This window comes from Leiobunum rupestre, chromosome 4 (genome assembly GCF_980474605.1).
Source record: "Leiobunum rupestre chromosome 4, qqLeiRupe1.1.hap1, whole genome shotgun sequence".
Classification (NCBI taxonomy): domain Eukaryota; kingdom Metazoa; phylum Arthropoda; class Arachnida; order Opiliones; family Sclerosomatidae; genus Leiobunum; species Leiobunum rupestre.
Genome location: NC_143387.1, coordinates 9,898,450 through 9,925,908, shown reverse-complemented (window position 1 = coordinate 9,925,908; position 27,459 = coordinate 9,898,450). Strand labels below are relative to the sequence as shown.

The following is a 27,459-nucleotide window of genomic DNA, read 5'->3' as shown; positions in this document are numbered from 1 at the left end:
GCGATTCGCAGTTCAAAGCGTTCCTAACTAAATACGCATACCCTGAAAATTACAAAATTATATCTCAATTAGTTTTTGAGCCCGGTCAGAGCAAATCGAGCCACCCTAAAGATATTTTTACCTCTCCGAGGGGACAAAGTCCCCTAGGAGGGGTTATACAACCACCGTGTCTGTCCGTGGGTCTGTGGGTCTGTCTGTCAGGCCTGCGAACGCGTTCGCATTTTCGGTGCAAAGTGTAATCAATGCGTACGCAGTTTCTCGAAGGGTTGGCAAAACCACCGCGTGACGGTGAGCGTTAACGGATTCATTTGCGTTTTGGTTTGGATGGTGTTTTTCGCTCACCGTCGTGACGGTTTGGTGTTTTACGTTTTTGTAATGTTTATGCGTAGGTTGTGAGTGTTGAATTTGTTGTGTTTGTCTTCTTCTTAATGACTTTGGGACGGACTGAGTGCTGATTGTAATGCTACCTCTCAACGACCAATGGCAGGGTTTCCACCAGTTGTACACGGTATTCGTCTTAGTATCAATTTGCGATCGCATCGGGCGGGATATGAACCCGAGACCTCCTGCTTGACAGGCGGACGTTCTACCACAGAACCACCGACACCAGTTACGCATTATTGAAAATTAGACCTTCAGCTTTATCGGAAGCGTATTTAATAGAGTACGAAATTTTGGTTTAATTGAAATAGAATTGAAATTGAAATTATTGCATCGAACAAAATCCTAATTTAGCGTTTCTCTAGTGATTAAAAACAAATGCGCCACCCAGGTTTCGAACCCAGACCATTCGGCTTGGCAGTCGAGCGCTCTACCACAGAACCACCGATAGCTCCTTAGATTCACTGAAATTAAGACACGCATCGTAAGCATAATAGGTAATAAAGTTTTTTTTATTAATGAATTTATGAAGGCCTAATCTGGTTTTTTTACGAATTAAATTTTAAAGGTTAAATCTTGTTTTAGCGCAGTCAGCCGAGATAAGAGGGTTAAAGGGTAGACCCTGTGGGTGGTCCACTTTGTTAGTTTTTTTGTTATTTATTTACGGGTATTCTTAACGACCTATATATAGTTGTGTTAATTCAAAGGATATAATTTAACGTTAATTGCTTCAAGAGCTGGCGGTTAGTCAAGTAGCTCTCTGTGCTTTGTTGATGGTAAGGTTTTTGCTTCTTGTAAATATATTTGTTGTGGATATTTGGATATCTACGATTTCTAACGCAGTCAATGATTTCCTGGGTGTGCGAGTCTTTATATGATATTGGAAATTGGACGGCATTGGTCTTTTTCATGCGGTATGTGTCACAACGTCAACTGGAAGTCTACGAGCGTTGAAATAAAATGAGCGTTAAAGATGCGGCAAGTATTTCGTAAGCGAGAAAAATACAAATACCATCTGTAGATATTTCTTTCATTAAAATTTGCGTAGTATTATATTCAACTGATAAACATGTACTGTAAAAAGGGTTAAATTCAATTGTGCATTGTTTTAGTAAGTCGAACTCGCTGTTGTAACTACTGAATTAATAATATTCTGAACAAATTAAACTCGATTGTTTCGTCTCAATTATTTAAATTAAAATTTTATACCGGGCAGGGTTTGAACCGAGAATACGTTTTTCGTAAATAACTCTGAATTGCGGAGATATCTTTGGGGGTCGTGTCGAGAAACTAATACCACTAGGGACCATTCTTCCGAGGAGAGGTATATTTTGGCTTGCCAACTTGTTTTAGATTAATATGTAGCATATACAAATATCTGGAATTTAAATATATAACGTAAATTAAGTGATAACTGTTATATTTGAGAAATTTCTAACCTCGATAAATAATGTATAATAATTTAAGAATATATATTCTTCTTTACAATTTTGTTTTATTTCCGATTTGAAAATTTGAATTATAAATTTACGTGTTTTATACTAAAAACCGACCAAGTAGAGAAAATGTACAAAATTTCTTTTATGGATGCCCCCTTAAACAAACCCCTCTCCTTCTCATACGAACGAGTCACGTGGTCAGGCGCTTTTAGAGTAGGACGATTGCACTTTACGACCCGTTTTAATCGCTTTTTACGGCCGTTACGTAATAGTTACGGATGGCCTCCCGTCTTAAATCGATTTAGCATATAAAAATATGTATGTATAGAAATTTTCATGCTTTTATCCCAAAACGCATGATTTCGTCAAAATCTTACAATTTGCGACCTGACTAGAACGCAACCCGTCAAAAGTCGTGGATTTTCTTGTGTACGTTTTTCATTGGCTAGACGCTTTAGCGCCTGCTGCCGTCGGAAGGGGAAAATTCGGAAATTGTCTTCCCCCCGCCCGTAAAACGTTTAGCGTAAAGGCTCGTGACGCTCGGCCAATGAAATTCGTACACAACCCTTCGTTAGCGTGTTTAAAGGCTAGCTGCGTTCTCCTTGTGTTTCTTGCTCCTAGGTGGCAGAAAGTTATTTATTACAATTAATACAATAAAAACAACTTAAATACTGAAGTTTCAATTATAACAATTCGTATTTATTGCAAAGATCTTTATTTCATTATTATATAGTAGGTATATCCATCATTTTATACCTTTGACTTATAAAAAATATATCCGGATGGTGCAACTAGTTATTGGCCTCTTGTAAAATCCATTTTTGGTTGTCATGGTCAACACACGAGTAAGTATGGACAGTGCCGCCATCTTCATGGGATTTGCCGGTAACATCGAGACACAGACCGCTGTGTTTCGCCTTAATTTCGTACACGGATCCGTTCTTGTTGACTAAAATCCAATGTTGATTATCTCGAAACTTGTAGTCATCGGTACGAACCACGGTTCTGTCGTTGCCCTGAACTTGCACCACCAGTCCGCTACTTTGCGCTATTATCTTAAACGTGTCAGGCTGAACCTCCTCGAACAGAAAACGGAAGTTATCTCCAGGTAGAAGAGTCCACTGCACCAACGGGCCTTTGTAGGTGGTTCTGCCGTTGACGGCTAAGGCCTTTCCACTGTGCACCGCGATGATATTGTACCAATGACCAGCTTTTGGTTTTCCAGCGTACATAGCCTGACCTTGATGAGGCCTGGCATTCAAATTCGCAATACCATTTGGTGCTCGATACCACGCTTCCGCGTTCGTTAAAGCAACATTCATTGAAAATGTTGCTAATATTAACGAAACGGCTATAATTTTATGAGGCACCTAATTTATACGAAAGGAAAATGATGTTTAGTAAAAATGTTGTAGACATACTGGAGTACGGTTACGAGGTTTAATTATAAAGTTTGTGATTATAAAGAGGTCATATTTTAAAATAATATACGCCTATATTCAAAGGTGGTTAAAAATGCCGACCCACGCAACAAAATCTACATTTATATGAAAGACCAATAAGAAACTGCTATTTCATTACAAGTCATCTGAAACGCGGATGATTTTAAACCGAAAACACGAAACTACGCGAGACAGGAAATTCGTCTCCATATAAATTCAAATTTCGTAGGGGGGGGGGGGCGACATTTTTACCCACCTTTTAATATAGGCGTATACGTGTTCATAAATATTTAAACCCATTAGAACGTACAATTCCCTAAAATCCTAGATACTATCGTCCACCAATTATTAAATTAAAATGTGCACACCAGGAATTGATAATTTTAATTTACATTTTCAAAATTGTCACATTTCGAGGGGCTAACCACTTCTGTAAATTCTGTACACCAAGTACAAAGAATACAGCCTTTGGTCGTACAGAGTACGCGTACTATTTTGAGTAAAGTCAAAGCTACAATTACGCGTAGTGGTCAAGCCTTCGCTAACGCTATGTTTATCTGCCATAAGCGAATTTAATTTTAGCTCTAATGGAAAACTTAAATTATATCCCGCTTAACCACATTTAAAAGTTGAAATAAATAATATTCCTTTCTAATGCCATAAGAATATCAAATGAGTAATTCGTTAAATAGAGCCAAGCTAATAAAAGCAACCAAGAAAAATAAATACCTCCATCAGGTTAGGCGTGGCTAAGAGATTATGATTTCGAAATCCGCAAAATTGTGCTAAATCATTCTTACTTTTTCAGATAAAAGAAAAATCGATATCGATAAATAAACATCTGTACCAACTTATTGATAACTTATGGAAACCGAAGCAAGTGTTTATCTTATTACGTACAAATTAAGATCTTTCAAATACTATTATTATTTATTTCATAAAACAACAGGTACTTGACGATTAAGATAATATTATTTCGATAATTTTGTTATGCTGGAATCTCTCTCTAATAGTTTGGAAAAGCCTTAACGAACGTGACTTTTACATTCTTAATGTTATACACTGCTTAATACTATATAATTCGCAAAATAAAACTAAGTTTATGTATTTTGAGTCTATTTTATTGTCAGATTATCAACTATTTGACGTCATAAAAAAATTAAAGGAAGTTTTCTGTGAAATATAAAAACGATGAACCAAGGATAGGCGCGAACAAGTATAAAATCTCTGGAATATTTTAGCTAACAACTCTAACAACACTAGATAAAAGGGCGCAAAGAGACCTACGAAAAACTAAAATTACTGACTAATCAATTTTATTCCGATGTAAAAGTATCTACGATCATTTTTCTAATCATTATGTCTCTTTAGAAAACCCAGCGAGAAAACGAGGAGAATGAATAAGCTGTTTAGAATAGTATAAACTTAATTCAAATAATATATTATAAACAAACCTTCTTAAATAAATCCTAGTGTCTTATGGAAATTGAAGTATTTTGACTCGTTTTATTCCTATTTTCTACATAAAAGAAAAATGTATTTGTTTCCGATCTAGGTTATCAAAGTGAATTCTTATTTCTCTCCCTCATTTAAGACAGTTGTTTTTGTCACAATTTAAAATTTTTACAATAAAAAGTATCTTTTTAATTAAGCCCACTTAGAAAAACGTTTTTAATTTCAATTAATTAATAAATTTCGACTTATTTTTGGAGTTTGAAGAATAAAGATTAGTAAATCGTTTGCTTAGTGGTAATACTAAAAATCTTTACATATCTAAATTATCACGGTGATTTTTCTAAAGTTGAATTGACAAACCTAATTTTTTTAATATTTTGTAATTTTCCTTTTTGGAAATTTATTAGAAACTTGGCAACGTAAAGTGGAAGGCCGTATCGTATAGTGGTTAGTACCTTGCGTTGTGGCCGCAATAACCCAGGTTCGAATCCTGGTCACGGCATTAAACCTTGTTTTTTAAATATTTTGTAATTTTCCTTTTTGGAAATTAATTAGAAACTTGGCAAAGTGAAGTGAAAGGCCGTGATCGTATAGTGGTAGGTATCTTGCGTTGTGGCCGCAATATACCAGGTTCGAATCCTGGTCACGGCATTAAACTTAGTATTATTTTAATAATTTGTAATTTTCCTTTTTGGAAATTTATTAGAAACTTGGCAAAGTGAAGTGAAAGGCCGTGATCGTATAGTGGTAGGTATCTTGCGTTGTGGCCGCAATATACCAGGTTCGAATCCTGGTCACGGCATTAAACTTAGTATTATTTTAATAATTTGTAATTTTCCTTTTTTGGAAATTTATTAGAAACTTGGCAACGTAAAGTGGAAGGCCGTGATCGTATAGTGGTTAGTACCTTGCGTTGTGGGGGGCGTTTTGTTTTTGGAGAGTGCGGTTCGTTTTTCTTTGCTCTCCTCGTCTTCTCGCTAAGCCTTAGTTTCGGTTCTTTTTCTAACATTTTGTTTGCTTAATTTAAAATTTACTAATTCGCGCAGTTTCTTTTTCGTTTTTCGTGCCCTCCTGGGTTTTCTTCTGAATTCCAGGATGGATGTTTTAAAACGTTCCATTTTTGTGGAATGCGTCGTGAAAGAAGTTTCGAAGCAAGAAAATTTGACGGCATGTATTTTGGATTACGGGCCTAATACGGTCTCGTCGGTTGTTGCTACGGAGGGTGGCTATTACGTCACCTTCTTACGCGAGGAAGAAGCGGAATTGTGTCTTGATGCTGGGATTGAAGTAGGAGAGACGCGTTTTGCTGTGTCTGGGATAGCGAGGAAAACAGTTATTGTCCATATCTATGGTTTACCTGAGTTTGTGAGTGACGAAGCGGTGAAGGCGAAATTGGAAAGCTTACAATGTGAGTTGCGTGGCGAAATTATCTGGACTAAAAATGACGCCGGAATTTATTTTGGAATTCGTTCGGTCAAGGTTCGCCTTGCCGAATGTGTCAGTTCGTTACCGTACGGTCTAAAGATCAAAGACGTTTTAGGTCGGGAGACTTTTTATCAGGTTCGTCACTCCTCTCAGAGTAAAGTTTGTAATGGGTGTCTCTCTTCGAGCCACCTGTATAGAGACTGTCCCTCTTTTATCTGTTTTCGTTGTAAGAAGCAAGGTCATGTGGCTCGGTCCTGTCCAACTCGCGCTGAAGTTGTTGAATCCAAGGATCCGGTCGCTGATAGGATAGTCGAAGAACAGGATGCGGGCCTGATTACTGATCCGGTTCTTTTAGCCAAAGAGTCCTCTCAAGGCATGGTTGCCCAGGGGGGCGACAATGTTGATCGGCCGAAATTTCCCAAGCACGTTACGAAGGACGTTGGTAAGAGAATTTTGACTTCGACGAGTGGCTCGGATGTTGATAAACGCCAGCCTCCTCCTAAGAAGACGAACGTCTACTCTACGGAATCGCATGCCATCGCACCTGCCAAGTTGTCTTCTACGTCCCTGCCAACCGTTGTCACGCCTGTCCCCGGTTCCTTTAATGCCGTTAAAAATCGTCTCTCTTAACGTTAATGGTCTTCGGAATGTTAATAAGATGTCGGAAGTGCTTATTTTTATGGACGCGTATGATGTGGTTTTTTTACAAGAGACACACTGGACGAATGAACATGTGAGTACTTTTCGGAAAATTTTTCGCGGCCGCGTTTTTTGGGATAATGACCCTACTACTACTTTTTGCGGCGTAGCGACCTGCTTTCGGGCTGGGCTGGATATTGTTCCTTCGCGAGTTTTTCGAAGCGACTGCGGCCGATTTCTTTCCGTCTCCGCGGTTGTTGACGATGTTCCTATGGATTTCGCGAATATTTACGCTCCGAATGACGCGCCGTCGCGTTCTCTTTTTATGTCTTCGGCGAAGTTGTGGTGTTCGCTTTTACCTCGTCCGATTATAGCGGGGGATTTTAATGATATTTTAAACTCATCTCTTGATCGTCGCCCCGTTTCTAATCTTCGTTCCGTTGTTCCGCCTACGAGTTTTAAGCTTTGGCTTACCAGTCTTGATCTTTATGATCCCTGGAGGGCTTCTCACGCCGATCATTTTGATTATACTCGTTCCGGTTTCGTATTCGGGAACTTTGTCATGTCGCGGATTGACTATTTATTTATTCGCCCAACGGATGCGCATAATTGTTCGCGGAATCTAATCTTGAATGTTCCTTTTTCTGACCACAAGGCCGTGTCTTTCGTCTTTGATCCCAGTGGCGTCCAGCGCGGCCCTGGGGTCTGGGCGTTTAACTCTACGTTACTTCAAGAGGAGCGCTTCCGTACGGGCATCCAGCGTATTGTTGATCGGAGTCGCGACACCGTCGAGTACCGTGTAGATATTTTTCAATGGTACGAAAATCTTAAAGTTTGTATTAAGGATTACGCCATGTTCTACGGCAAAGCTCGCGCTCAGAAGTTGAGAAGTTCTCGCGCTGCTTTATTGGTTCGGATTTCTCACCTCGAGTCTCGCTACGCGTCCGATCTTACTTGTTTGCCGGAGTTGCTGGACGCTAAGCAGGCATTGGCGGATTTCGATTCTGAGGTGCTTCGTGGCCAGGTCGTACGCGCTAAGACGGATTTTAAAGAATTGGGTGAGCGGCCCACGCGCTATTTTCTGCGCCTGGAGACTCATCGTCAGAGTATCAAATCGATTGGTCGTTTAGTGTCTCCATCAGGAGAGGTCTTTCGCGACGGGCGTCTCATCCGTCAGCAAATTTTTGATTTCTATAATGCCCTTTATACTCAGGAGCCTATTTGCGAGGCCCAGAGTCGAAGTTTTAGCAATCGGGTCCGGGACCGGGTATCGAAAGCTGATCGTGACGCGGTTGAGTTGCCTGTCACCTGGGAGGAATTCGAGCGGTCCTTGGGGTCTATGAAGCCCAATAAGAGTCCGGGACTTGATGGTTTGACGGTGGAGTTTTGGCGGTTTTTTCTTCCGCTTATTAAGGATGACTTTCTTCGCCTAGCCCATATCGCCCGTGACCAGGGTCAAATTCCGCGCAGCATGAAAATAGGTCTTATTATCCTTTTGCCCAAGACTGGTGATTTAACTCTTTTAAAGAACTGGAGGCCTATAACGTTACTCAATACTGATTATAAAATTTTATCCAAAGTTTTTGCTCTCCGAGTAGCGTCGCTTTTGCCGAACATTACGTCAGCTACTCAAACGGGTGCGGTTCGTGGTCGGGACATTTCTACCTCCACGAGACTGTTGTCAGATGTCGCCGAGAACCTCCGCCTTCGTGAAGAGGGTGGCATTATGGTCCAGCTGGACCTTATGAAGGCTTTCGACCGGGTGGCATGGCCATATTTATTTGAGCTCTTAGCGGCCATGGGGTTTGGCCCGTTTTTCTGCAAGTGGATTCAAGCTTTTGTCGCGGGTTCCAGGGCCTGTGTCAAAGTCAATGGTCATTTGACTGATGTCTTTTCGTTAGGGCGGTCGGTTCGCCAAGGGTGCCCGCTTAGCCCTCTGCTATATGTTTTAGCCTCGGAACCTCTGTTTTCCGCGGTCACGTCGCACGAATCCATCCCGCCGGTACGGTTATCCGCGCATTCGGTATTGCCGACTCTCTTTCAACATATGGATGACACCACGGTTGTAACCACAACAGCGGCCGCGATTCCCGCGATCTGCGACGTTTTTGCGAATTTCGGTCAAGCCTCCGGAGCGAAATTGAACCCGTCAAAGTGCCACGCGAAATGGCTTGGTCTATATCATGGTCGGGACCCTATCGAGATCAGCGGCGTAACGCTTTCTAGTTCACCTTTGAAAATTCTCGGTATTTGGATAGACTACGATTCTGTGCATTCGGCTCGCCTTCAATGGGAGGAGCGCTATGGCAAGTTCTCTCGGGTCTTACGGTCTTGGAAAGGTCGTACTCTCTCGGTCGTTGGCAAAGTTTTGGTTGTCAATGTGCTCGCTGCATCTATGCTCTGGCATATTTTAAAAACAGTCGATATTTCGCCTTTTTGGCTTCGTCAATTTCGGGAAGCCATTTTGAACTTTATTTGGGGCAATGGCCCTCATCTGGTCGCCTATGAGAGTCTTGTTCGGCCAACGCTGATCGGAGGGTTCGGGCTAGTAGACATTTGTACCAAAGTTAAGGCGTTTCGCGTTCGCGAAGCTCTTACGTTGTTTGCAGAGACTACTCCGGTTTTCGCTCGGGATCTTTCGTCGCAGATTCTTAATCTTTATGGCGGCGCCTTGCAATTGGGCCTACACGTTTTCCGGTTATCTATCACTTCTCGTTGCGCCGCCGGTCTTCCGTCTCGGTATGTTTCCATGCTGCTTGCTTGGAAGGATTTTCATCACATTCATGGCTGGACCTTTCCCGCTCTCTCGAATTTTTTGGACGAACCGCTTTTTTTAAATCCGCGTCTGTCGTTGCCACATTTCGGTCGTCTCGAGCGTGGGTTTTTTTCGCAAGCGGGTTTTCGGACAGTACGCGATCTGTGTTACGAGTACGTCCCCGGGTTCTTGCCGCCACAGGCGTGTTTCGACGCTACAGCCGATTCATCGCTCGTTTTGCCTCGGTCTCGGGTCTTGCTACTCTACCAAGAACTTATTGATGCAGTTCCTCCGATTTGGTCCATGAGCATTCAACAAGGGGGGCGTCAATTGCGTCGCCCTCCGGTCGCGCACGAGGTCGGTTTATCGGTTATTGACGTGTCGGGCGAAAAGGTGTCTCTCGCTATCGCAGTGAGGCCCATTTACGCTGCGTTCGCGGAATCATTGTCTATCGAGTCGAGTGGAGAAGAACGCTGGCGTCGCTTTTTCGGTGGCCCTCTTCAACGGATTCGCTGGAATTTCGTGCGCTCCAATTTTTTGGGTCCTTCGCTCTCTGCCATAAATTTACGCCTCATTCATCATGGTTTCTCGGTGAAGTCGCGTTTGGTGCACGCTCTAGTGGTACCGGATGATACGTGCATATATTGTCGGATAGACTCAGAGACGGTAGAACATCTCTTCGTAACGTGCCCCGTGGTTTCTCAATTATGGACTTGGCTATTCTGTGATATTTTGGAACTTAATCGTGATTTATATGGCGTTTCTTCGTCTACGCGAAATTCTTTCCTTATTTTTGGTTTAATTCATAAAGACTTGCATAACTCTAAAATGTTTTGGACAGTGGTCCAGTTCCTTTGTGCTGTAATGAAAAGAGAAATTTGGTTATACCGGTGTTATTGTTCTTTTAATGATATTCAATTTAATCACTTTTTGTGTCAAAAGAAATTCCATGCAGTTTTAAAACTAGAATGTCGTTATAAGCAACAGAAATTACATTTAGATTTACCGTCAGATTTAATTTTATACAACATGTTAAACAAAATATTTAAATAGAATGCTTGTTGATTGCTTGTCCTCAATTCTATTTTGTGTTTTATAACCTCCAATCTTTATGATTGTATTGTAATTTTAATACTGTGAATAAAGGGTTTTTAAAAAAAAAAAAAAAAAAACCTTGCGTTGTGGCCGCAATAACCCAGGTTCGAATCCTGGTCACGGCATTAAACCTTGTTTTTTAAATATTTTGTAATTTTCCTTTTTGGAAATTAATTAGAAACTTGGCAAAGTGAAGTGAAAGGCCGTGATCGTATAGTGGTTAGTACCTTGCGTTGTGGCCGCAATATACCAGGTTCGAATCCTGGTCACGGCATTAAACTTAGTATTATTTTAATAATTTGTAATTTTCCTTTTTGGAAATTTATTAGAAACTTGGCAACGTAAAGTGGAAGGCCGTGATCGTATAGTGGTTAGTACCTTGCGTTGTGGCCGCAATATACCAGGTTCGAATCCTGGTCACGGCATTAAACTTAGTATTATTTTAATAATTTGTAATTTTCCTTTTTGGAAATTTATTAGAAACTTGGCAACGTAAAGTGGAAGGCCGTGATCGTATAGTGGTTAGTACCTTGCGTTGTGGCCGCAATAACCCAGGTTCGAATCCTGGTCACGGCATTAAATCTTGTTTTTTAAATATTTTGTAATTTTCCTTTTTGGAAATTTATTAGAAACTTGGCAACGTAAAGTGGAAGGCCGTGATCGTATAGTGGTTAGTACCTTGCGTTGTGGCCGCAATATACCAGGTTCGAATCCTGGTCACGGCATTAAACTTAGTATTATTTTAATAATTTGTAATTTTCCTTTTTGGAAATTTATTAGAAACTTGGCAACGTAAAGTGGAAGGCCGTGATCGTATAGTGGTTAGTACCTTGCGTTGTGGCCGCAATAACCCAGGTTCGAATCCTGGTCATGGCATTAAATCTTGTTTTTTAAATATTTTGTAATTTTCCTTTTTGGAAATTAATTAGAAACTTGGCAAAGTGAAGTGAAAGGCCGTGATCGTATAGTGGTAGGTATCTTGCGTTGTGGCCGCAATATACTAGGTTCGAATCCTGGTCACGGCATTAAACTTAGTATTATTTTAATAATTTGTAATTTTCCTTTTTGGAAATTTATTAGAAACTTGGCAACGTAAAGTGGAAGGCCGTGATCGTATAGTGGTTAGTACCTTGCGTTGTGGCCGCAATATACCAGGTTCGAATCCTGGTCACGGCATTAAACTTAGTATTATTTTAATAATTTGTAATTTTCCTTTTTGGAAATTTATTAGAAACTTGGCAACGTAAAGTGGAAGGCCGTGATCGTATAGTGGTTAGTACCTTGCGTTGTGGCCGCAATAACCCAGGTTCGAATCCTGGTCATGGCATTAAATCTTGTTTTTTAAATATTTTGTAATTTTCCTTTTTGGAAATTAATTAGAAACTTGGCAAAGTGAAGTGAAAGGCCGTGATCGTATAGTGGTAGGTATCTTGCGTTGTGGCCGCAATATACTAGGTTCGAATCCTGGTCACGGCATTAAACTTAGTATTATTTTAATAATTTGTAATTTTCCTTTTTGGAAATTTATTAGAAACTTGGCAACGTAAAGTGGAAGGCCGTGATCGTATAGTGGTTAGTACCTTGCGTTGTGGCCGCAATATACCAGGTTCGAATCCTGGTCACGGCATTAAACTTAGTATTATTTTAATAATTTGTAATTTTCCTTTTTGGAAATTTATTAGAAACTTGGCAACGTAAAGTGGAAGGCCGTGATCGTATAGTGGTTAGTACCTTGCGTTGTGGCCGCAATAACCCAGGTTCGAATCCTGGTCACGGCATTAAATCTTGTTTTTTAAATATTTTGTAATTTTCCTTTTTGGAAATTAATTAGAAACTTGGCAAAGTGAAGTGAAAGGCCGTGATCGTATAGTGGTAGGTATCTTGCGTTGTGGCCGCAATATACTAGGTTCGAATCCTGGTCACGGCATTAAACTTAGTATTATTTTAATAATTTGTAATTTTCCTTTTTGGAAATTTATTTGAAACTTGGCAACGTAAAGTGGAAGGCCGTGATCGTATAGTGGTTAGTACCTTGCGTTGTGGCCGCAATAACCCAGGTTCGAATCCTGGTCACGGCATTAAACCTTGTTTTTTAAATATTTTGTAATTTTCCTTTTTGGAAATTAATTAGAAACTTGGCAAAGTGAAGTGAAAGGCCGTGATCGTATAGTGGTAGGTATCTTGCGTTGTGGCCGCAATATACCAGGTTCGAATCCTGGTCACGGCATTAAACTTAGTATTATTTTAATAATTTGTAATTTTCCTTTTTGGAAATTTATTAGAAACTTGGCAACGTAAAGTGGAAGGCCGTGATCGTATAGTGGTTAGTACCTTGCGTTGTGGCCGCAATATACCAGGTTCGAATCCTGGTCACGGCATTAAACTTAGTATTATTTTAATAATTTGTAATTTTCCTTTTTGGAAATTTATTAGAAACTTGGCAACGTAAAGTGGAAGGCCGTGATCGTATAGTGGTTAGTACCTTGCGTTGTGGCCGCAATATACCAGGTTCGAATCCTGGTCACGGCATTAAACTTAGTATTATTTTAATAATTTGTAATTTTCCTTTTTGGAAATTTATTAGAAACTTGGCAACGTAAAGTGGAAGGCCGTGATCGTATAGTGGTTAGTACCTTGCGTTGTGGCCGCAATATACCAGGTTCGAATCCTGGTCACGGCATTAAACTTAGTATTATTTTAATAATTTGTAATTTTCCTTTTTGGAAATTTATTAGAAACTTGGCAACGTAAAGTGGAAGGCCGTGATCGTATAGTGGTTAGTACCTTGCGTTGTGGCCGCAATATACCAGGTTCGAATCCTGGTCACGGCATTAAACTTAGTATTATTTTAATAATTTGTAATTTTCCTTTTTGGAAATTTATTAGAAACTTGGCAACGTAAAGTGGAAGGCCGTGATCGTATAGTGGTTAGTACCTTGCGTTGTGGCCGCAATATACCAGGTTCGAATCCTGGTCACGGCATTAAACTTAGTATTATTTTAATAATTTGTAATTTTCCTTTTTGGAAATTTATTAGAAACTTGGCAACGTAAAGTGGAAGGCCGTGATCGTATAGTGGTTAGTACCTTGCGTTGTGGCCGCAATAACCCAGGTTCGAATCCTGGTCACGGCATTAAATCTTGTTTTTTAAATATTTTGTAATTTTCCTTTTTGGAAATTAATTAGAAACTTGGCAAAGTGAAGTGAAAGGCCGTGATCGTATAGTGGTAGGTATCTTGCGTTGTGGCCGCAATATACTAGGTTCGAATCCTGGTCACGGCATTAAACTTAGTATTATTTTAATAATTTGTAATTTTCCTTTTTGGAAATTTATTAGAAACTTGGCAACGTAAAGTGGAAGGCCGTGATCGTATAGTGGTTAGTACCTTGCGTTGTGGCCGCAATATACCAGGTTCGAATCCTGGTCACGGCATTAAACTTAGTATTATTTTAATAATTTGTAATTTTCCTTTTTGGAAATTTATTAGAAACTTGGCAACGTAAAGTGGAAGGCCGTGATCGTATAGTGGTTAGTACCTTGCGTTGTGGCCGCAATAACCCAGGTTCGAATCCTGGTCACGGCATTAAATCTTGTTTTTTAAATATTTTGTAATTTTCCTTTTTGGAAATTAATTAGAAACTTGGCAAAGTGAAGTGAAAGGCCGTGATCGTATAGTGGTAGGTATCTTGCGTTGTGGCCGCAATATACTAGGTTCGAATCCTGGTCACGGCATTAAACTTAGTATTATTTTAATAATTTGTAATTTTCCTTTTTGGAAATTTATTTGAAACTTGGCAACGTAAAGTGGAAGGCCGTGATCGTATAGTGGTTAGTACCTTGCGTTGTGGCCGCAATAACCCAGGTTCGAATCCTGGTCACGGCATTAAACCTTGTTTTTTAAATATTTTGTAATTTTCCTTTTTGGAAATTAATTAGAAACTTGGCAAAGTGAAGTGAAAGGCCGTGATCGTATAGTGGTAGGTATCTTGCGTTGTGGCCGCAATATACCAGGTTCGAATCCTGGTCACGGCATTAAACTTAGTATTATTTTAATAATTTGTAATTTTCCTTTTTGGAAATTTATTAGAAACTTGGCAACGTAAAGTGGAAGGCCGTGATCGTATAGTGGTTAGTACCTTGCGTTGTGGCCGCAATATACCAGGTTCGAATCCTGGTCACGGCATTAAACTTAGTATTATTTTAATAATTTGTAATTTTCCTTTTTGGAAATTTATTAGAAACTTGGCAACGTAAAGTGGAAGGCCGTGATCGTATAGTGGTTAGTACCTTGCGTTGTGGCCGTAATATACCAGGTTCGAATCCTGGTCACGGCATTAAACTTAGTATTATTTTAATAATTTGTAATTTTCCTTTTTGGAAATTTATTAGAAACTTGGCAACGTAAAGTGGAAGGCCGTGATCGTATAGTGGTTAGTACCTTGCGTTGTGGCCGCAATAACCCAGGTTCGAATCCTGGTCACGGCATTAAATCTTGTTTTTTAAATATTTTGTAATTTTCCTTTTTGGAAATTAATTAGAAACTTGGCAAAGTGAAGTGAAAGGCCGTGATCGTATAGTGGTAGGTATCTTGCGTTGTGGCCGCAATATACTAGGTTCGAATCCTGGTCACGGCATTAAACTTAGTATTATTTTAATAATTTGTAATTTTCCTTTTTGGAAATTTATTTGAAACTTGGCAACGTAAAGTGGAAGGCCGTGATCGTATAGTGGTTAGTACCTTGCGTTGTGGCCGCAATAACCCAGGTTCGAATCCTGGTCACGGCATTAAACCTTGTTTTTTAAATATTTTGTAATTTTCCTTTTTGGAAATTAATTAGAAACTTGGCAAAGTGAAGTGAAAGGCCGTGATCGTATAGTGGTAGGTATCTTGCGTTGTGGCCGCAATATACCAGGTTCGAATCCTGGTCACGGCATTAAACTTAGTATTATTTTAATAATTTGTAATTTTCCTTTTTGGAAATTTATTAGAAACTTGGCAACGTAAAGTGGAAGGCCGTGATCGTATAGTGGTAGGTATCTTGCGTTGTGGCCGCAATATACCAGGTTCGAATCCTGGTCACGGCATTAAACTTAGTATTATTTTAATAATTTGTAATTTTCCTTTTTGGAAATTTATTAGAAACTTGGCAACGTAAAGTGGAAGGCCGTGATCGTATAGTGGTTAGTACCTTGCGTTGTGGCCGCAATAACCCAGGTTCGAATCCTGGTCACGGCATTAAACCTTGTTTTTTAAATATTTTGTAATTTTCCTTTTTGGAAATTAATTAGAAACTTGGCAAAGTGAAGTGAAAGGACGTGATCGTATAGTGGTAGGTATCTTGCGTTGTGGCCGCAATATACCAGGTTCGAATCCTGGTCACGGCATTAAACTTAGTATTATTTTAATAATTTGTAATTTTCCTTTTTGGAAATTAATTAGAAACTTGGCAACGTAAAGTGGAAGGCCGTGATCGTATAGTGGTTAGTACCTTGCGTTGTGGCCGCAATAACCCAGGTTCGAATCCTGGTCACGGCATTAAACCTTGTTTTTTAAATATTTTGTAATTTTCCTTTTTGGAAATTAATTAGAAACTTGGCAAAGTGAAGTGAAAGGCCGTGATCGTATAGTGGTAGGTATCTTGCGTTGTGGCCGCAATATACCAGGTTCGAATCCTGGTCACGGCATTAAACTTAGTATTATTTTAATAATTTGTAATTTTCCTTTTTGGAAATTAATTAGAAACTTGGCAACGTAAAGTGGAAGGCCGTGATCGTATAGTGGTAGGTATCTTGCGTTGTGGCCGCAATATACCAGGTTCGAATCCTGGTCACGGCATTAAACTTAGTATTATTTTAATAATTTGTAATTTTCCTTTTTGGAAATTTATTAGAAACTTGGCAACGTAAAGTGGAAGGCCGTGATCGTATAGTGGTAGGTATCTTGCGTTGTGGCCGCAATATACCAGGTTCGAATCCTGGTCACGGCATTAAACTTAGTATTATTTTAATAATTTGTAATTTTCCTTTTTGGAAATTTATTAGAAACTTGGCAACGTAAAGTGGAAGGCCGTGATCGTATAGTGGTTAGTACCTTGCGTTGTGGCCGCAATAACCCAGGTTCGAATCCTGGTCACGGCATTAAACCTTGTTTTTTAAATATTTTGTAATTTTCCTTTTTGGAAATTAATTAGAAACTTGGCAAAGTGAAGTGAAAGGCCGTGATCGTATAGTGGTAGGTATCTTGCGTTGTGGCCGCAATATACCAGGTTCGAATCCTGGTCACGGCATTAAACTTAGTATTATTTTAATAATTTGTAATTTTCCTTTTTGGAAATTTATTAGAAACTTGGCAACGTAAAGTGGAAGGCCGTGATCGTATAGTGGTAGGTATCTTGCGTTGTGGCCGCAATATACCAGGTTCGAATCCTGGTCACGGCATTAAACTTAGTATTATTTTAATAATTTGTAATTTTCCTTTTTGGAAATTTATTAGAAACTTGGCAACGTAAAGTGGAAGGCCGTGATCGTATAGTGGTTAGTACCTTGCGTTGTGGCCGCAATAACCCAGGTTCGAATCCTGGTCACGGCATTAAACCTTGTTTTTTAAATATTTTGTAATTTTCCTTTTTGGAAATTAATTAGAAACTTGGCAAAGTGAAGTGAAAGGCCGTGATCGTATAGTGGTAGGTATCTTGCGTTGTGGCCGCAATATACCAGGTTCGAATCCTGGTCACGGCATTAAACTTAGTATTATTTTAATAATTTGTAATTTTCCTTTTTGGAAATTTATTAGAAACTTGGCAACGTAAAGTGGAAGGCCGTGATCGTATAGTGGTAGGTATCTTGCGTTGTGGCCGCAATATACCAGGTTCGAATCCTGGTCACGGCATTAAACTTAGTATTATTTTAATAATTTGTAATTTTCCTTTTTGGAAATTTATTAGAAACTTGGCAACGTAAAGTGGAAGGCCGTGATCGTATAGTGGTTAGTACCTTGCGTTGTGGCCGCAATAACCCAGGTTCGAATCCTGGTCACGGCATTAAACCTTGTTTTTTAAATATTTTGTAATTTTCCTTTTTGGAAATTAATTAGAAACTTGGCAAAGTGAAGTGAAAGGACGTGATCGTATAGTGGTAGGTATCTTGCGTTGTGGCCGCAATATACCAGGTTCGAATCCTGGTCACGGCATTAAACTTAGTATTATTTTAATAATTTGTAATTTTCCTTTTTGGAAATTTATTAGAAACTTGGCAACGTAAAGTGGAAGGCCGTGATCGTATAGTGGTTAGTACCTTGCGTTGTGGCCGCAATAACCCAGGTTCGAATCCTGGTCACGGCATTAAACCTTGTTTTTTAAATATTTTGTAATTTTCCTTTTTGGAAATTAATTAGAAACTTGGCAAAGTGAAGTGAAAGGCCGTGATCGTATAGTGGTTAGTACCTTGCGTTGTGGCCGCAATATACCAGGTTCGAATCCTGGTCACGGCATTAAACTTAGTATTATTTTAATAATTTGTAATTTTCCTTTTTGGAAATTTATAAGAAACTTGGCAAAGTGAAGTGAAAGGCCGTGATCGTATAGTGGTTAGTACCTTGCGTTGTGGCCGCAATATACCAGGTTCGAATCCTGGTCACGGCATTAAACTTAGTATTATTTTAATAATTTGTAATTTTCCTTTTTGGAAATTTATTAGAAACTTGGCAACGTAAAGTGGAAGGCCGTGATCGTATAGTGGTTAGTACCTTGCGTTGTGGCCGCAATAACCCAGGTTCGAATCCTGGTCACGGCATTAAACCTTGTTTTTTAAATATTTTGTAATTTTCCTTTTTGGAAATTAATTAGAAACTTGGCAAAGTGAAGTGAAAGGCCGTGATCGTATAGTGGTTAGTACCTTGCGTTGTGGCCGCAATATACCAGGTTCGAATCCTGGTCACGGCATTAAACTTAGTATTATTTTAATAATTTGTAATTTTCCTTTTTGGAAATTTATTAGAAACTTGGCAAAGTGAAGTGAAAGGCCGTGATCGTATAGTGGTTAGTACCTTGCGTTGTGGCCGCAATATACCAGGTTCGAATCCTGGTCACGGCATTAAACTTAGTATTATTTTAATAATTTGTAATTTTCCTTTTTGGAAATTTATTAGAAACTTGGCAACGTAAAGTGGAAGGCCGTGATCGTATTGTGGTTAGTACCTTGCGTTGTGGCCGCAATATTCCAGGTTCGAATCCTGGTCACGGCATTAAACTTAGTATTATTTTAATAATTTGTAATTTTCCTTTTTGGAAATTTATTAGAAACTTGGCAACGTAAAGTGGAAGGCCGTGATCGTATAGTGGTTAGTACCTTGCGTTGTGGCCGCAATAACCCAGGTTCGAATCCTGGTCACGGCATTAAACCTTGTTTTTTAAATATTTTGTAATTTTCCTTTTTGGAAATTAATTAGAAACTTGGCAAAGTGAAGTGAAAGGCCGTGATCGTATAGTGGTAGGTATCTTGCGTTGTGGCCGCAATATACCAGGTTCGAATCCTGGTCACGGCATTAAACTTAGTATTATTTTAATAATTTGTAATTTTCCTTTTTGGAAATTTATTAGAAACTTGGCAACGTAAAGTGGAAGGCCGTGATCGTATAGTGGTTAGTACCTTGCGTTGTGGCCGCAATAACCCAGGTTCGAATCCTGGTCACGGCATTAAACCTTGTTTTTTAAATATTTTGTAATTTTCCTTTTTGGAAATTAATTAGAAACTTGGCAAAGTGAAGTGAAAGGCCGTGATCGTATAGTGGTAGGTATCTTGCGTTGTGGCCGCAATATACCAGGTTCGAATCCTGGTCACGGCATTAAACTTAGTATTATTTTAATAATTTGTAATTTTCCTTTTTGGAAATTAATTAGAAACTTGGCAACGTAAAGTGGAAGGCCGTGATCGTATAGTGGTAGGTATCTTGCGTTGTGGCCGCAATATACCAGGTTCGAATCCTGGTCACGGCATTAAACTTAGTATTATTTTAATAATTTGTAATTTTCCTTTTTGGAAATTTATTAGAAACTTGGCAACGTAAAGTGGAAGGCCGTGATCGTATAGTGGTTAGTACCTTGCGTTGTGGCCGCAATAACCCAGGTTCGAATCCTGGTCACGGCATTAAACCTTGTTTTTTAAATATTTTGTAATTTTCCTTTTTGGAAATTAATGAGAAACTTGGCAAAGTGAAGTGAAAGGCCGTGATCGTATAGTGGTAGGTATCTTGCGTTGTGGCCGCAATATACCAGGTTCGAATCCTGGTCACGGCATTAAACTTAGTATTATTTTAATAATTTGTAATTTTCCTTTTTGGAAATTTATTAGAAACTTGGCAAAGTGAAGTGAAAGGCCGTGATCGTATAGTGGTTAGTACCTTGCGTTGTGGCCGCAATATACCAGGTTCGAATCCTGGTCACGGCATTAAACTTAGTATTATTTTAATAATTTGTAATTTTCCTTTTTGGAAATTTATTAGAAACTTGGCAACGTAAAGTGGAAGGCCGTGATCGTATAGTGGTTAGTACCTTGCGTTGTGGCCGCAATATACCAGGTTCGAATCCTGGTCACGGCATTAAACTTAGTATTATTTTAATAATTTGTAATTTTCCTTTTTGGAAATTTATTAGAAACTTGGCAACGTAAAGTGGAAGGCCGTGATCGTATAGTGGTAGGTATCTTGCGTTGTGGCCGCAATATACCAGGTTCGAATCCTGGTCACGGCATTAAACCTTGTTTTTTAAATATTTTGTAATTTTCCTTTTTGGAAATTAATTAGAAACTTGGCAAAGTGAAGTGAAAGGCCGTGATCGTATAGTGGTAGGTATCTTGCGTTGTGGCCGCAATATACCAGGTTCGAATCCTGGTCACGGCATTAAACTTAGTATTATTTTAATAATTTGTAATTTTCCTTTTTGGAAATTTATTAGAAACTTGGCAACGTAAAGTGGAAGGCCGTGATCGTATAGTGGTTAGTACCTTGCGTTGTGGCCGCAATAACCCAGGTTCGAATCCTGGTCACGGCATTCAACCTTGTTTTTTAAATATTTTGTAATTTTCCTTTTTGGAAATTAATTAGAAACTTGGCAAAGTGAAGTGAAAGGCCGTGATCGTATAGTGGTAGGTATCTTGCGTTGTGGCCGCAATATACCAGGTTCGAATCCTGGTCACGGCATTAAACTTAGTATTATTTTAATAATTTGTAATTTTCCTTTTTGGAAATTTATTAGAAACTTGGCAACGTAAAGTGGAAGGCCGTGATCGTATAGTGGTTAGTACCTTGCGTTGTGGCCGCAATAACCCAGGTTCGAATCCTGGTCACGGCATTAAACCTTGTTTTTTAAATATTTTGTAATTTTCCTTTTTGGAAATTAATTAGAAACTTGGCAAAGTGAAGTGAAAGGCCGTGATCGTATAGTGGTAGGTATCTTGCGTTGTGGCCGCAATATACCAGGTTCGAATCCTGGTCACGGCATTAAACTTAGTATTATTTTAATAATTTGTAATTTTCCTTTTTGGAAATTTATTAGAAACTTGGCAAAGTGAAGTGAAAGGCCGTGATCGTATAGTGGTTAGTACCTTGCGTTGTGGCCGCAATATACCAGGTTCGAATCCTGGTCACGGCATTAAACTTAGTATTATTTTAATAATTTGTAATTTTCCTTTTTGGAAATTTATTAGAAACTTGGCAACGTAAAGTGGAAGGCCGTGATCGTATAGTGGTTAGTACCTTGCGTTGTGGCCGCAATATACCAGGTTCGAATCCTGGTCACGGCATTAAACTTAGTATTATTTTAATAATTTGTAATTTTCCTTTTTGGAAATTTATTAGAAACTTGGCAACGTAAAGTGGAAGGCCGTGATCGTATAGTGGTTAGTACCTTGCGTTGTGGCCGCAATAACCCAGGTTCGAATCCTGGTCACGGCATTCAACCTTGTTTTTTAAATATTTTGTAATTTTCCTTTTTGGAAATTAATTAGAAACTTGGCAAAGTGAAGTGAAAGGCCGTGATCGTATAGTGGTAGGTATCTTGCGTTGTGGCCGCAATATACCAGGTTCGAATCCTGGTCACGGCATTAAACTTAGTATTATTTTAATAATTTGTAATTTTCCTTTTTGGAAATTTATTAGAAACTTGGCAACGTAAAGTGGAAGGCCGTGATCGTATAGTGGTTAGTACCTTGCGTTGTGGCCGCAATAACCCAGGTTCGAATCCTGGTCACGGCATTAAACCTTGTTTTTTAAATATTTTGTAATTTTCCTTTTTGGAAATTAATTAGAAACTTGGCAAAGTGAAGTGAAAGGCCGTGATCGTATAGTGGTAGGTATCTTGCGTTGTGGCCGCAATATACCAGGTTCGAATCCTGGTCACGGCATTAAACTTAGTATTATTTTAATAATTTGTAATTTTCCTTTTTGGAAATTTATTAGAAACTTGGCAAAGTGAAGTGAAAGGCCGTGATCGTATAGTGGTTAGTACCTTGCGTTGTGGCCGCAATATACCAGGTTCGAATCCTGGTCACGGCATTAAACTTAGTATTATTTTAATAATTTGTAATTTTCCTTTTTGGAAATTTATTAGAAACTTGGCAACGTAAAGTGGAAGGCCGTGATCGTATAGTGGTTAGTACCTTGCGTTGTGGCCGCAATATACCAGGTTCGAATCCTGGTCACGGCATTAAACTTAGTATTATTTTAATAATTTGTAATTTTCCTTTTTGGAAATTTATTAGAAACTTGGCAACGTAAAGTGGAAGGCCGTGATCGTATAGTGGTTAGTACCTTGCGTTGTGGCCGCAATAACCCAGGTTCGAATCCTGGTCACGGCATTAAACCTTGTTTTTTAAATATTTTGTAATTTTCCTTTTTGGAAATTAATTAGAAACTTGGCAAAGTGAAGTGAAAGGCCGTGATCGTATAGTGGTAGGTATCTTGCGTTGTGGCCGCAATATACCAGGTTCGAATCCTGGTCACGGCATTAAACTTAGTATTATTTTAATAATTTGTAATTTTCCTTTTTGGAAATTTATTAGAAACTTGGCAACGTAAAGTGGAAGGCCGTGATCGTATAGTGGTTAGTACCTTGCGTTGTGGCCGCAATAACCCAGGTTCGAATCCTGGTCACGGCATTAAACCTTGTTTTTTAAATATTTTGTAATTTTCCTTTTTGGAAATTAATTAGAAACTTGGCAAAGTGAAGTGAAAGGCCGTGATCGTATAGTGGTAGGTATCTTGCGTTGTGGCCGCAATATACCAGGTTCGAATCCTGGTCACGGCATTAAACTTAGTATTATTTTAATAATTTGTAATTTTCCTTTTTGGAAATTTATTAGAAACTTGGCAACGTAAAGTGGAAGGCCGTGATCGTATAGTGGTTAGTACCTTGCGTTGTGGCCGCAATAACCCAGGTTCGAATCCTGGTCACGGCATTAAACCTTGTTTTTTAAATATTTTGTAATTTTCCTTTTTGGAAATTAATTAGAAACTTGGCAAAGTGAAGTGAAAGGCCGTGATCGTATAGTGGTAGGTATCTTGCGTTGTGGCCGCAATATACCAGGTTCGAATCCTGGTCACGGCATTAAACTTAGTATTATTTTAATAATTTGTAATTTTCCTTTTTGGAAATTTATTAGAAACTTGGCAACCTAAAGTGGAAGGCCGTGATCGTATAGTGGTTAGTACCTTGCGTTGTGGCCGCAATAACCCAGGTTCGAATCCTGGTCACGGCATTAAACCTTGTTTTTTAAATATTTTGTAATTTTCCTTTTTGGAAATTAATTAGAAACTTGGCAAAGTGAAGTGAAAGGCCGTGATCGTATAGTGGTTAGTACCTTGCGTTGTGGCCGCAATATACCAGGTTCGAATCCTGGTCACGGCATTAAACTTAGTATTATTTTAATAATTTGTAATTTTCCTTTTTGGAAATTTATTAGAAACTTGGCAACGTAAAGTGGAAGGCCGTGATCGTATAGTGGTTAGTACCTTGCGTTGTGGCCGCAATAACCCAGGTTCGAATCCTCTTCACGGCATTAAACCTTGTTTTTTAAATATTTTGTAATTTTCCTTTTTGGAAATTAATTAGAAACTTGGCAAAGTGAAGTGAAAGGCCGTGATCGTATAGTGGTTAGTACCTTGCGTTGTGGCCGCAATATACCAGGTTCGAATCCTGGTCACGGCATTAAACTTAGTATTATTTTAATAATTTGTAATTTTCCTTTTTGGAAATTTATTAGAAACTTGGCAACGTAAAGTGGAAGGCCGTGATCGTATAGTGGTTAGTACCTTGCGTTGTGGCCGCAATATACCAGGTTCGAATCCTGGTCACGGCATTAAACTTAGTATTATTTTAATAATTTGTAATTTTCCTTTTTGGAAATTTATTAGAAACTTGGCAACGTAAAGTGGAAGGCCGTGATCGTATAGTGGTTAGTACCTTGCGTTGTGGCCGCAATAACCCAGGTTCGAATCCTGGTCACGGCATTAAACCTTGTTTTTTAAATATTTTGTAATTTTCCTTTTTGGAAATTAATTAGAAACTTGGCAAAGTGAAGTGAAAGGCCGTGATCGTATAGTGGTAGGTATCTTGCGTTGTGGCCGCAATATACCAGGTTCGAATCCTGGTCACGGCATTAAACTTAGTATTATTTTAATAATTTGTAAGTTTCCTTTTTGGAAATTTATTAGAAACTTGGCAACGTAAAGTGGAAGGCCGTGATCGTATAGTGGTTAGTACCTTGCGTTGTGGCCGCAATAACCCAGGTTCGAATCCTGGTCACGGCATTAAACCTTGTTTTTTAAATATTTTGTAATTTTCCTTTTTGGAAATTAATTAGAAACTTGGCAAAGTGAAGTGAAAGGCCGTGATCGTATAGTGGTTAGTACCTTGCGTTGTGGCCGCAATAACCCAGGTTCGAATCCTGGTCACGTCATTAAACTTAGTATTTTTTTAATATTTTGTAATTTTCCTTTTTTGGAAATTTATTAGAAACTTGGCAACGTGAAGTGGAAGGCCGTGATCGTAGGGAGTTCGCTGCTAGGTTTGGTAGTGAACGGTTCGTAATTTTTCGCTCCGTTTTCGCTAAGCCTGTTTGCCGCCTTTAAGTTGTTATTTTAGTTCAAGTTTTTTTTTTTCTCTGTTAAAACCTTTTTTATCTAGTTTCGGTTTCTTGCGGGTGATTTCCCTCCTGGGTCTTCTGATCCAGGATGGATATTATTAAACGGTCGGTTTTTGTGGATTTTGAAGGAAAATTACCGAAGTTTGACGATGTTGCGGAGGCTGTGAAAATTCAATATGGTTTGGATGCGGTGAAATCTGTTGTTCCGTCCACGGGCGGCTACATTTTGGTATTTTCGTCTGAAACTTTGATTAATGATGCGATTGACACTGGGATGGAGGTAGACAGCATTACTTATGCCATTTCGAGCGTCACCAAAAAAACTGTTACGGCAAATTTTTTCGGCCTTCCGGATTATGTTACTGATGAGGCGTTGCTGGCGAAGTTGACGATGATGGGCTGCGAAGTCAGAGGTACGATTTCGTGGCGGGAAAAAGCCGGGTTCTATTGTGGTATCAGATCAGTCCGTTTGACGCTCCCGGAAGGTAAATCAGCGTTACCTTACAGTCTTCGAGTTCCGGATGTCTTAAATAGAGAAAATTCTTACCGTGTCACTCATGAATCGCAAGTTAAAGTCTGTAATATGTGTCTGGCATCCGATCATTTATATAAGGATTGCCCTCAATTTATTTGGCGTAAATGTAAAACACAAGGTCATGCTGTGCGTAATTGCCCTACTTGGGAACGCCCTGCAGTGGAGATGAAGGGACAGGAGCGTGGACAACCCCCTGTCATTGTCGCGGGGGGATCGATTGATGAATTCGCTGAGGGTCGTAAGGATGCCGTCGATGGTCCTGGTTCATTGGGTGCCGGACACGAAGAAGTTCATATTGCCACTCCTAACGCAACGCCGATGTCTCAGGGAATGGGCGCTGACCAAGTGGGCCGCGTCAAACCGACTGGTGAAGCTCAAAGGGGTTCCAAGCACCGGATCTCATCTGGTGACACCGATTCAGCTACTAATCCGTCTACAGGTCCTCCGCACAAGATATTTCAGAAGTTGCCATCGGGTAAATGGACCCAAATTAATTTGAATCCAAATGCCGGTGAAAATTCTGACGATTAATGTAGGCGGTTTGCGCGATGTAGAGAAGATGCGAAAGTTGGTTTTGTGGGCGAAGCATTATGATGTGTTGTTGTTGCAAGAGACTCATTGGGAGGCGTGTCATGTAAGTACTTTTCGGACTTTTTTTTCGGGTGCGGTCTACGTGGACTTGAACTTGGACACCAAGTTTTGCGGTGTGGCAATTTGTATTTCGCGGTTACTTGATTTTAAAGAATGTAATTTGATAAGTTCTAACGAGGGCCGGTATATTTTTATTTCCGCTGAAATTGAAGGCGAGAAAGTTGATTTAGGTTCTGTTTATGCCCCAACCGATGCGGTCAATAGATCTATTTTTATGCAAAATTTAATTCCCATTGTTCGTGTGTTAAATCGTCCGCTATTGGGCGGTGATTTTAATGATATTGTTTCTCGAGTTTTTGATCGGCGGTCGCCTGCCAAGATTACGGTGAGTGGAATGACGAATCTTCATCGCTGGGTCTCTTATCTCTCGTTGGTAGACATTTGGCGGTTGCAACATAAAAAAACATTCGATTATACGCGATCGGGGGTGGTTTTTGGTAACTTTGTGAGTTCTCGAATTGATTATTTTTTTGCTTTACATTCAGACGTATATAATATTTCAAAGTGTATGCATGTTTTTTGTAGTTTCTCTGACCATAAGGGTGTTTCTCTGATTTTTGAACCTAGTGGTATTCTTAGGGGGCCCGGTACTTGGAGTTTTAATTCTACTTTTTTAGAAGACGCACTTTTTTGCACGGCCATCGAGCGGACAGTTAAAAATAGTTATTCTTGGCCTTGTTATTTAACCGATATCTTTGAGTGGTATGATGCTTTAAAAGTTAAAATACGGGAGTACTGCATTTTTTACGGGCGTCACAAAGCGTTGATGAAGCGGGCTGTATGGGCGGACCTACAAAATAGGCTTCGAGACCTACAAGATTCGCCATTAAAAACAGATACGAATTTAGACGAAATAGCTGCGGTAACGAGTAAATTACGAGATATGGAAGAGAACGATTTGCAGGGTGCATTAGTTCGTTCGAGGTTGGAGTGGAGAGATTTGGGGGAACGCCCCACTCAGTATTTTTTGCGGCTGGAGAAATTTCGTCAGCGTCAACGTCAAATGACTTCTCTGACTCTCCCTTCGGGGGAGATTATTAAAGATCCTGCGTTAATAAGGGAGGAAGTGTTCCGTTTTTATTCGGAGTTGTATACACGAGGCGTTACGTCTCAAGCCGCTACTGACAATTTGAAGAATTTAATCTCAGGGAGGCTTACTGAAGGTGACCGCGATTCCTGCGAAGCCGTCGTGACCTGGAGCGACATTTACACGGAGTTAACTAATTTGGCCGGAGGGAAGGCCCCCGGTAGAGATGGCTTTACTAATGAGTTCCTGCGTTTCTTTATCCCTCTAATTAAAGATGACTTTATGCGCTTGGTTGCCGAATGCGAAGCCCGTGGCCTTTTGCCGAATAGCATGCGAGAAGGGATGGTGGTTTTGTTGCCTAAATCGGGGGATTTGACTCTTCTGAAAAATTGGAGGCCAATTACCCTATTGAATGGCGATAGGAAACTCCTTGCTAAGGTTTTTACTCGCCGTGTTTCGCCGCTTTTACCTTTAATTA

General features: G+C 39.5%; 1 protein-coding gene and 30 non-coding genes across 31 annotated transcripts; 30 read left to right on the top strand and 1 right to left on the bottom strand.

Moving 5' to 3' along the window:
• Positions 1–2,497: 2,497 nt before the first annotated feature.
• LOC149946283 (uncharacterized) lies at positions 2,498–4,013 on the bottom strand. Its single transcript, XM_090172633.1, has 2 exons — positions 3,992–4,013; positions 2,498–3,190 (listed from the first exon to the last, which is right to left on the bottom strand). Exons 1-2 carry the CDS (start codon positions 3,995–3,997, stop codon positions 2,612–2,614), a joined length of 585 nt encoding a protein of 194 aa, XP_090028759.1. The 5' UTR covers positions 3,998–4,013; the 3' UTR covers positions 2,498–2,611.
• A 7,122-nt stretch (positions 4,014–11,135) lies between these two features.
• TRNAH-GUG (transfer RNA histidin (anticodon GUG)) lies at positions 11,136–11,207 on the top strand. The gene has a single exon. It is a non-coding gene; the product is annotated as a tRNA-His (tRNA).
• Positions 11,208–11,435: 228 nt separating this feature from the next.
• On the top strand, positions 11,436–11,507 carry TRNAH-GUG (transfer RNA histidin (anticodon GUG)). The gene has a single exon. It is a non-coding gene; the product is annotated as a tRNA-His (tRNA).
• A 379-nt stretch (positions 11,508–11,886) lies between these two features.
• On the top strand, positions 11,887–11,958 carry TRNAH-GUG (transfer RNA histidin (anticodon GUG)). The gene has a single exon. It is a non-coding gene; the product is annotated as a tRNA-His (tRNA).
• A 379-nt stretch (positions 11,959–12,337) lies between these two features.
• TRNAH-GUG (transfer RNA histidin (anticodon GUG)) lies at positions 12,338–12,409 on the top strand. The gene has a single exon. It is a non-coding gene; the product is annotated as a tRNA-His (tRNA).
• A 228-nt stretch (positions 12,410–12,637) lies between these two features.
• TRNAH-GUG (transfer RNA histidin (anticodon GUG)) lies at positions 12,638–12,709 on the top strand. Its single transcript has one exon. It is a non-coding gene; the product is annotated as a tRNA-His (tRNA).
• A 983-nt stretch (positions 12,710–13,692) lies between these two features.
• Positions 13,693–13,764, top strand: TRNAH-GUG (transfer RNA histidin (anticodon GUG)). The gene has a single exon. It is a non-coding gene; the product is annotated as a tRNA-His (tRNA).
• Positions 13,765–14,143: 379 nt separating this feature from the next.
• TRNAH-GUG (transfer RNA histidin (anticodon GUG)) lies at positions 14,144–14,215 on the top strand. The gene has a single exon. It is a non-coding gene; the product is annotated as a tRNA-His (tRNA).
• A 228-nt stretch (positions 14,216–14,443) lies between these two features.
• On the top strand, positions 14,444–14,515 carry TRNAH-GUG (transfer RNA histidin (anticodon GUG)). The gene has a single exon. It is a non-coding gene; the product is annotated as a tRNA-His (tRNA).
• Positions 14,516–15,045: 530 nt separating this feature from the next.
• TRNAH-GUG (transfer RNA histidin (anticodon GUG)) lies at positions 15,046–15,117 on the top strand. Its single transcript has one exon. It is a non-coding gene; the product is annotated as a tRNA-His (tRNA).
• A 228-nt stretch (positions 15,118–15,345) lies between these two features.
• On the top strand, positions 15,346–15,417 carry TRNAH-GUG (transfer RNA histidin (anticodon GUG)). The gene has a single exon. It is a non-coding gene; the product is annotated as a tRNA-His (tRNA).
• A 379-nt stretch (positions 15,418–15,796) lies between these two features.
• Positions 15,797–15,868, top strand: TRNAH-GUG (transfer RNA histidin (anticodon GUG)). Its single transcript has one exon. It is a non-coding gene; the product is annotated as a tRNA-His (tRNA).
• Positions 15,869–16,096: 228 nt separating this feature from the next.
• Positions 16,097–16,168, top strand: TRNAH-GUG (transfer RNA histidin (anticodon GUG)). The gene has a single exon. It is a non-coding gene; the product is annotated as a tRNA-His (tRNA).
• A 530-nt stretch (positions 16,169–16,698) lies between these two features.
• On the top strand, positions 16,699–16,770 carry TRNAH-GUG (transfer RNA histidin (anticodon GUG)). The gene has a single exon. It is a non-coding gene; the product is annotated as a tRNA-His (tRNA).
• Positions 16,771–17,149: 379 nt separating this feature from the next.
• TRNAH-GUG (transfer RNA histidin (anticodon GUG)) lies at positions 17,150–17,221 on the top strand. Its single transcript has one exon. It is a non-coding gene; the product is annotated as a tRNA-His (tRNA).
• A 379-nt stretch (positions 17,222–17,600) lies between these two features.
• On the top strand, positions 17,601–17,672 carry TRNAH-GUG (transfer RNA histidin (anticodon GUG)). Its single transcript has one exon. It is a non-coding gene; the product is annotated as a tRNA-His (tRNA).
• Positions 17,673–17,900: 228 nt separating this feature from the next.
• TRNAH-GUG (transfer RNA histidin (anticodon GUG)) lies at positions 17,901–17,972 on the top strand. The gene has a single exon. It is a non-coding gene; the product is annotated as a tRNA-His (tRNA).
• Positions 17,973–18,351: 379 nt separating this feature from the next.
• Positions 18,352–18,423, top strand: TRNAH-GUG (transfer RNA histidin (anticodon GUG)). The gene has a single exon. It is a non-coding gene; the product is annotated as a tRNA-His (tRNA).
• Positions 18,424–18,953: 530 nt separating this feature from the next.
• Positions 18,954–19,025, top strand: TRNAH-GUG (transfer RNA histidin (anticodon GUG)). Its single transcript has one exon. It is a non-coding gene; the product is annotated as a tRNA-His (tRNA).
• A 228-nt stretch (positions 19,026–19,253) lies between these two features.
• On the top strand, positions 19,254–19,325 carry TRNAH-GUG (transfer RNA histidin (anticodon GUG)). Its single transcript has one exon. It is a non-coding gene; the product is annotated as a tRNA-His (tRNA).
• A 379-nt stretch (positions 19,326–19,704) lies between these two features.
• TRNAH-GUG (transfer RNA histidin (anticodon GUG)) lies at positions 19,705–19,776 on the top strand. The gene has a single exon. It is a non-coding gene; the product is annotated as a tRNA-His (tRNA).
• Positions 19,777–20,606: 830 nt separating this feature from the next.
• Positions 20,607–20,678, top strand: TRNAH-GUG (transfer RNA histidin (anticodon GUG)). Its single transcript has one exon. It is a non-coding gene; the product is annotated as a tRNA-His (tRNA).
• Positions 20,679–20,906: 228 nt separating this feature from the next.
• TRNAH-GUG (transfer RNA histidin (anticodon GUG)) lies at positions 20,907–20,978 on the top strand. The gene has a single exon. It is a non-coding gene; the product is annotated as a tRNA-His (tRNA).
• A 530-nt stretch (positions 20,979–21,508) lies between these two features.
• Positions 21,509–21,580, top strand: TRNAH-GUG (transfer RNA histidin (anticodon GUG)). The gene has a single exon. It is a non-coding gene; the product is annotated as a tRNA-His (tRNA).
• Positions 21,581–21,808: 228 nt separating this feature from the next.
• TRNAH-GUG (transfer RNA histidin (anticodon GUG)) lies at positions 21,809–21,880 on the top strand. Its single transcript has one exon. It is a non-coding gene; the product is annotated as a tRNA-His (tRNA).
• A 530-nt stretch (positions 21,881–22,410) lies between these two features.
• Positions 22,411–22,482, top strand: TRNAH-GUG (transfer RNA histidin (anticodon GUG)). The gene has a single exon. It is a non-coding gene; the product is annotated as a tRNA-His (tRNA).
• A 228-nt stretch (positions 22,483–22,710) lies between these two features.
• On the top strand, positions 22,711–22,782 carry TRNAH-GUG (transfer RNA histidin (anticodon GUG)). Its single transcript has one exon. It is a non-coding gene; the product is annotated as a tRNA-His (tRNA).
• A 228-nt stretch (positions 22,783–23,010) lies between these two features.
• On the top strand, positions 23,011–23,082 carry TRNAH-GUG (transfer RNA histidin (anticodon GUG)). The gene has a single exon. It is a non-coding gene; the product is annotated as a tRNA-His (tRNA).
• A 228-nt stretch (positions 23,083–23,310) lies between these two features.
• TRNAH-GUG (transfer RNA histidin (anticodon GUG)) lies at positions 23,311–23,382 on the top strand. Its single transcript has one exon. It is a non-coding gene; the product is annotated as a tRNA-His (tRNA).
• Positions 23,383–24,061: 679 nt separating this feature from the next.
• On the top strand, positions 24,062–24,133 carry TRNAH-GUG (transfer RNA histidin (anticodon GUG)). The gene has a single exon. It is a non-coding gene; the product is annotated as a tRNA-His (tRNA).
• A 228-nt stretch (positions 24,134–24,361) lies between these two features.
• Positions 24,362–24,433, top strand: TRNAH-GUG (transfer RNA histidin (anticodon GUG)). The gene has a single exon. It is a non-coding gene; the product is annotated as a tRNA-His (tRNA).
• Positions 24,434–27,459: the final 3,026 nt, after the last annotated feature.